Source organism: Lissotriton vulgaris, chromosome 1_1 (genome assembly GCF_964263255.1).
Source record: "Lissotriton vulgaris chromosome 1_1, aLisVul1.2, whole genome shotgun sequence".
NCBI lineage: Eukaryota > Metazoa > Chordata > Amphibia > Caudata > Salamandridae > Lissotriton > Lissotriton vulgaris.
The window spans coordinates 93,987,026-93,994,442 of NC_141685.1; the positions used below are offsets into that span (position 1 = coordinate 93,987,026).

The window sequence follows — 7,417 nt, forward strand, 5'->3', positions numbered from 1 at the left end:
ATGCAGACGACACACAGGTGATAGTCCCCTTTGAGGCTAACCCTTCAGTAACCAAACTTAAATTTATAAACTGCAGGAACAGCATAGCAAGCTGGATGAAGAAGAATTTTCTCCAACTCAACTCCTCGAAAACAGAGATCTTACTGTTTTACAAGGCGGAGGAGATATGGACCCCAGAGTGGTGACCAGCAGAATTAGGAGAATCCCCTTCCCCTAGAGGATGGGCTAAGAACCTGGGTATCAAAATTGACAACAAATTATCCATGGAAGAGCAGGTGAAGACCGTGTCAGGCACGTGTTTTGGTACCATGAGGATGCTCAGAAAAATCTTTCAGTGGATCACGCTAAATGCCAGAAAGACTCCTATCCAGTCACTCCTAGTTAGTCGGCTGGACTATGGCAACTCTTTGTTGGTGAGAGTAAGAGAGGACTTGGCAGCCAAACTTCAAGTGGTTCAAAATACGGCAGCCCGTCTTGCCCTCAATAAGCCAGCAACCTGCCAGCAACCGCAACCTGCACTGTACTCGGAGAATAAGGAAGACCAACATGGGTGGGTAGCCTTTTCTTATCTGGCACCCAGTTATTGGAACTCTATCCCCGAAGAGCTTCGTGCCTGTTCCAGTTTTAAGAAACTGCTTAAAACCTGGCTTTTCTAATCTGGTTCCCACTGTCAATAGGTTGTTCTCTTCTCAGGCGTCGAGAGATCCCCCTGGGGATGATTCGCTGCACCCAATAAATGACCAAAACATAATAAATAAACAAAATAAATGATAAACACCTCTGTTGTATATAATCCATCTAACCATGAATCACTTACAGTCAGCGGTGAGTTAAGGTCCAGCTCGATGATAAACACCTCTGTTGTATACAATCCATCTAACCATGAATCACTTACAGTCAGCGGTGAGTTAAGGTCCAGCTCGATGATAAACACCTCTGTTGTATACAATCCATCTAATCGTGCATAAGCTACATAGTCAGCGGTGAGTAAAGATCAAGCTTGATGATAATCACCTCTGTTGTATACAATCCATCTAATCGAGCATAAGCTACATAGTCAGCGGTGAGTAAAGATCAAGCTTGATGATAATCACCTCTGGTAAAGGGCCACTTTGATGGGTGCATTTACAGACGCAACGATGGACAATGGAGTCACTTCTTCCACAGCAGGGCTTGGGTGGTAAATGCAGTGCACGGCAAGCATTAACCCTGAGAGTCACAGCTCACATTCTTCTCCTTTCATTCTTCCATGTCAGGGCCTGGGTGGTAAATGCAGTGCACTGCAAGCATTAACCATGAGAGTCACAGCTCACATTCTTCTCCTTTCATTCTTCCATGTCAGGGCCTGGGTGGTGAATGCAGTGCACTGCAAGCATTAACACAGAGAGTCACAGCTCACATTCTTCTCCTTTCATTCGTTCATGTCAGGGCCTGGGTGGTAAATGCAGTGCACTGCAAGCATTAACTCTGAGAGTCACAGCTCACATTCTTCTCCTTTCATTCCTCCATGTCAGGGCCTGGGTGGTAAATGCAGTGCACTGCAAGCATTAACACAGAGAGTCACAGCTCACATTCTTCTCCTTTCATTCTTCCATGTCAGGGCCTGGGTGGTAAATGCAGTGCACTGCAAGCATTAACACAGAGAGTCACAGCTCACATTCTTCTCCTTTCATTCTTCCATGTCAGGGCCTGGGTGGTAAATGCAGTGCACTGCAAGCAATAACACAGAGAGTCGCAGCTTCTCATTCTGATCCTTTCACTTGTTCCGCGTCAGGGCTTGGGTGGTAAATGTTGTGTACTGCAAGCAATATACCCAAGAGTGACAGTTCACATCTTCTCATTTCACTTTGCTTTTGGACACTGTTCTCTGGCCGCTGTCACTGAATCATTACTGTTGTAGAAAACAACCAAACACCACAATCAGCTGTGACTATTCACCAGTGTGTGCTTGTTAAATTAGTTCTTCCTGCATGGACTCAGTCCAAGTGTGTTGAGTTTATAGGTTTTATCACTTAATCCCTAAAGTTAGCTGAAAATACCCATCTTAGTCCAAGTATTGTTTCTAAAGCTGCTTTTGTTGCGGGGATTCTGCTCATGCACAGAACTATGCGCAGGAAACCAGGACTTCAGTGTATTGTGGTGGACCAAAAACCCACCTCAGTGCCAGAAGCCCTATCCGACTAGCAACAGTGCCTCATTCATTCTCGGTACTACAGCGAAGCTACCAATGATTGGACAACCCAGAGCAAGTGACTTTGGGACCTCTCAGGAATAGTGGGAATCAAGAACACTCTTTCGTTTTTATTCCCATAAATGTCCACAATGTGAGTAATCAGAGACACGGTATAGTTTAAATGTTTATTTCAACTGCGTGCTCTAAGAAGCAGTATCTTTGCTAACATAAGTAAAAAGATGCATAAAATCAATACAAGCAGCATTGTTACAATTCCATAAAATACAAATGGAGAAATCATATTATAATGATAGTGGAACCAGGTCTATAGCGCCTTGTGTACCACCCTCCCCTTGATAGGTAATAAATAATAGCGGATCTCTAGGTTAAAACGGGGACCGCATACCACCAAAGTCAGGTGAAGTGAATCACATCCCAGACCAGCACAGCTCTTTGTCGATGGAAAGGTTTTATCCAAGTGCTAGTCTCATGCATGCAGTGTAATATTAAAAGCACCTGAGTTTCAGTAATGAGCAGCTGTGTTCGTGTTGTGTCTAGAGCGTGGGTCGATCAACCTGCATCAACAGCATACATTGTTATTTTAACCTTGAACACTTTGTGCAGACTTGAGGTCACAGTGTGAGTCTAGAGATGTGAAAAACAGACTGTTCTAATGTGAAGGAAAAGCAAGCAGATTGTCTTTATAAAAAAATGAGACATGTAGTGTCATGTGCAAAAACAGCAAAATGGTGTTTGAGCAACTAACTTACTTATGCTAATATAGCAATGTGTGCAGGCAGAATCGTATTCATCCCTACACTTTTACAAGAAGCATGAACAGGAACTCTTGGATGTCTTTTCTTTGTAACTCTTCATTGCCAAATAAAAACCGCCAGTGTTTCTTTTCTTTTATTCCACATTGTGCTAGTCTTCCAGAGGATTTCCTGTTATATCATGTTGTTTTTTTCTATGTGTACCGAAGTGAACAATCACTGGGAAAAGACACTTTTTTTATTCTACAAATCTTTGGTTTTCTTCTTTTCTTCTAGTCGAGTCTTTATTCATCTGGTATTTGAATATCCCACATGATTGTACATATTTTTCCTGTAATTCCTTCATCTCACAATAACTGCACTGTTCTGTTCCAGTCAATGTCCTCAGATGAGTCAAAATTATTGTTATTGTTATTAAGTTCTTTCTGAATTCACTGCATCTCTAAGATTATTTCTAAGTGAGTTAAATGAAGGTGTGTGTTCGTTGAGGCTATGTAGGATCAGAAATTGACAAAAGCTCGTCACACTTTTAGTGCAATTGTAAGGTTTAGCCCAGGTGTGTTTGCAATTGACAAAATCACTTCTGACATTCATTGCAATGCTCTTTTTTACTCTGTTGTGTTAGTTGATGTATCCGTAGGTTTAATAACTGACAGAAGATATTCACACATTCACTGCACCAGAAAGGATTTTTCTCTGTGTGCATTAACGGATGAATCCTTAATGCGAGAGATTTCCTACAGGTACTTCTATACTCACTAAAGTTGTACGGTATTTACAGAGTGTGTGTAAGCTGATGTCTATATAGGCTTCATAATTGACTACATTTCTTCACACATTCATTACACTTGAAGGATTTTCTTCTGCGTGTGTTTGCTGATGCCTGTTTAGGATTGATAACGGACTACAGCTTTTCAAACATTCATGCCATTTAAAAGATTTGTTTGCCCTTTGTGAGCTCGCTGATGCTTTCTTAATGCTGAAGAGTAAGTAAAACTACTGCCACATTCATTGCAATGGTAGGGATTTTCCCCTGTGTGTGTTCTCTGATGTGTGTGGAGGTGTGATAGTAGCCTAAAACTACTTCCACATTCACTGCAAGTGTATGGTTTTTCCTCAGTGTGTATTCGATGATGTCTGCGGAGGCCTGTTAACTGACTAAAGCTCTTTACACATTCACTGCACTGGTATGGGTTTTCCCCTGTGTGTATTCTCTGATGTGTGCGGAGGTTTGCAATTTCACTGAAGCTCTTCACACATTCACTGCAATGGTAAGGTTTTTCCCCTGTGTGTGTTCGCTGATGTTTTTGGAGTTTTGCTAACGTAATGAAACTCTTCACACATTCACTGCAATGGTATGGTTTTTCCCCTGTGTGTATTCTCTGATGTCTGTGGAGGTTTGTAATTTGATTGAAGCTCTTTACACATTCCTTGCAATGGTATGGTTTTTCCCCTGTGTGTGTTCTCTGATGTGCGTGGAGGTGTGAGAGTAGCCTAAAACTACTTCCACATTCACTGCAATCGTATGGTTTTTCCCCTGTGTGTATTCTCTGATGTGTGCGGAGGAGTGTATTTTGACTGAAGCTCTTCACACATTCACTGCAATGGTAAGGTTTTTCCCCTGTGTGTGTTCGCTGATGTGTTTGGAGTTCTGCTAACGTACTGAAACTCTTCACACATTCACTGCAATTGTATGGTTTTTCCCCTGCGTGTATTGTCTGATGTCTGTGGAGGTTTGCAATTTGACCGAAGCTCTTTACACATTCCTTGCAATGGTATGGTTTTTCCCCTGTGTGTGTTCGCTGATGTGTTCGGAGTTCTTGTAATCGACTGAAGCTCTTCACACATTCACTGCAATGGTATGGTTTTTCCCCTGTGTGTATTTTTTGATGTACGTGTAGCTGTGAAATCTGATTGAAGCTCTTTACACATTCCTTGCATTGGTATGGTGTTTCCCCTGTGTGTATTTTCTGATGTGTGTGGAGGTTTGAAATTTGACTGAAGCTCTTTACACATTCATTGCAATGGTATGGTTTTTCCCCAGTGTGTATTCGCTGATGTTTTTGGAGGTGTGATAACCGACTGAAGCTCTGCACACATTCATTGCAATGGGATGGTTTTTCCCCTGTGTGTATTCTCTGATGTGTGTGGAGGTTTGAAATTTGACTGAAGCTCTTCCCACATTCATTGCAATGGTATGGTTTTTCCCCTGTGTGTGTTCGCTGATGTGTTTGGAGATGTAATAACCGACTGAAGCTCTTCACACATTCAGTGCAATGGTATGGTTTTTCCCCTGTGTGTGTTCGCTGATGTGTTTGGAGATGTGATAACCGACTGAAGCTCTTTACACATTCATTGCAATGGTATGGTTTTTCCCCTGTTTGTATTCGCTGATGCTCTTTTATGGTTTCTAATTTACTAAAGTTCTTGACATATTCAGTGGAATTGTACGATTTTTCTCCTGACCGTGTTTCCTGAAGGGTCAGCATAGTTAATAAACCACTTGCGTTATTTTCACATTCCCTGTATGTGTGTTATATTATGGACGCTTGATTTCCGATTTAAAAATAAAATACAACTCACTAAATACCTGCCACATTCATAATATAATTAAGGCTTGCTTGTGGGTGATTGCATCTTTAGATTGGATAATGGCTTCACATGCTTGCGGGTAAAGCTTAATCTTCATTCCGGTAGGTGCAAATTGGGACAATACCCTGTACTTTAGAGAGCAGAACTCTCCTTTCCTTTAGCCTTCAGTTGTTAGGATCCACTTCATTGTGCTTTTCCATGGTGCCTGCGGTTTGGCTAGAAAGACTTTGCAATACACCTAGAGCACTGAATGGTGGGCTGTTGCCAGTTTAGATAGCGAAGCACTGCTCTAGCCATATCATGATGATGAAGCGACTTGTAATGTGTAAAGCTACTCCAAAGAGTGTCCTGGGGCCAAGCACAGGTCAGAAAAGTAAGTATATCTGTTTGTTTCAAACATGGACAAAAAGCCAAGTTTTCAACCTTTTTTAAACATGATCATGTTGCTAACAGCTCAAAGCTGAAGAGGAAGTTTGTTCCAAGCTATGGATCCCAAATAGACACGAGACCTTCCTCCATCTCTCATACCGGCCTCATGATCAAAGCTGGTGTTAGACGCTTGATTATACAGCAGGTGATTTGTCAGTTTTGTTGTCTTGGTTTTGTTGAGGTCATTTCTTCGTCTTGGGGTGTGGAGGTGCGGAGCTCAGACTCGGACACTCACTTAATTGCCTTTGACTGCTTCTTCCTGGATCTGTCCTCTACCTCTGATTGCACTGATGTTTTTGGAGCTCCTTATTTTTGATAATTTTTTCAGGTTTGATGTGTTAGCTTTATTATTCATAATCAATCCATGAATTTAAGGCTTATTTTCTGTTGGGTGTAAAGAAATGCAATATTACTAAATGCAAATGTAATAGAACGTGAATACACATTATTTAACCAGCTGTAGAAGACATCTCTTCTCTACCATATTTGAAATTTAGTGAGGAACATTTCACCGTACATGGATATTTCATTAAAACTGTGGTTGAAAATGTCACATCTTATTTACTTCTGTAAAGGCAGTGATTTACCATTATTCACAGAGTAACTTACTAAAGAAAGGTAAGCCACAGAGCACTCGTGCTACAGGTAGAGTTTTAGGTAGATACACATGGACAAGATTTCATTTAAACAAAATCCATCCTGGCGGTCTGACCGTCGTATTATGAGTGTGGTGGTTGGACCGCCACGAGACTGCCACCCTGCCAGGTTCAAGGATCCCGCTGTGGAGGCGGTCTGCAAATACCCCGAATATGTTGGCAGTGCCAAAGCCGACATCGCCGAGCATATTACGGTCTGCATATTCACCGCCCTTTTCATGGCGGGGACCCTGCCATGAAAAGGATAAAGGACATGCAGGTAAGGGGGCCCTCACAGGGCCCCGGCCGATTCTGCTCCTGGGGTTGCATGCGGGGGGCACATGTTGCGCCACCCCATGGAATTGCACCCTTGTTCCTGCACAGTGTGGCATGCATGACATGGCGCAGGAACGTGCTGCAGGCACTCTTAAGGTGGTGGTATGCTGTTTAGGCTCTCCAATGAGCCTAATACAGCCGCGGCGAGACCGCTGCTGCACCGCCCACCCACCCTGGATTTAGGTCATAATCCGGCGGCGGGCTCTCAATGGGCTTGGCAGTCTGCCTGGTACCGCCGCTGTGGTAGTCCCATTGGAAGACCGCCACACTCGTAGTAAGGCCCTAAGTCACCTTCAACACATTTTACAGCCCTCCGGGCTCAAGCATTTCTGGATCCTTCTAACCTGGAAGACTGGAGCATTACCCCGAGTTGAGGTGGATTTTCTATCAGCGGAATATATATCCATCCCCCTTGAACTATTGACTGATTCTGGCCTGAAAGACAACTTAAAAAGTGAGTCTTTAGTTCTTTCTAAAGT

General features: G+C 42.8%; 1 protein-coding gene across 2 annotated transcripts; it reads right to left on the bottom strand.

The window, feature by feature from the left end:
- Nucleotides 1-3,860: 3,860 nt before the first annotated feature.
- LOC147737533 (uncharacterized) lies at nt 3,861-5,512 on the bottom strand. 2 transcript variants are annotated; one of them, XM_086934937.1, is made up of 3 exons: nt 4,922-5,512; nt 4,670-4,837; nt 3,861-4,585 (listed from the first exon to the last, which is right to left on the bottom strand). In XM_086934937.1, exons 1-3 carry the CDS (start codon nt 5,433-5,435, stop codon nt 3,861-3,863), a joined length of 1,407 nt encoding a protein of 468 aa, XP_086791063.1. In that variant the 5' UTR covers nt 5,436-5,512. The 2 variants fall into 2 exon arrangements, with proteins under 2 accessions (XP_086791063.1, XP_086790974.1); XM_086934848.1 differs by having other exon boundaries at nt 3,861-3,964; nt 4,049-5,512.
- Between the last annotated feature and the right edge of the window lie 1,905 nt (nt 5,513-7,417).

Excerpts from the sequence above, each read along its gene's own strand:
- LOC147737533 (XM_086934848.1), bottom strand. The coding sequence starts at position 5,435 with ATGCTGACCCTTCAGGAAACACGGTCAGGAGAAAAATCGTACAATTCC. Across the intron at positions 3,965-4,048 it reads CACTGAGGAAAAACCATACA|ATTGCAATGAATGTGGCAGT; the intron begins CTTGCAGTGAAT and ends AAAATCCCTACC.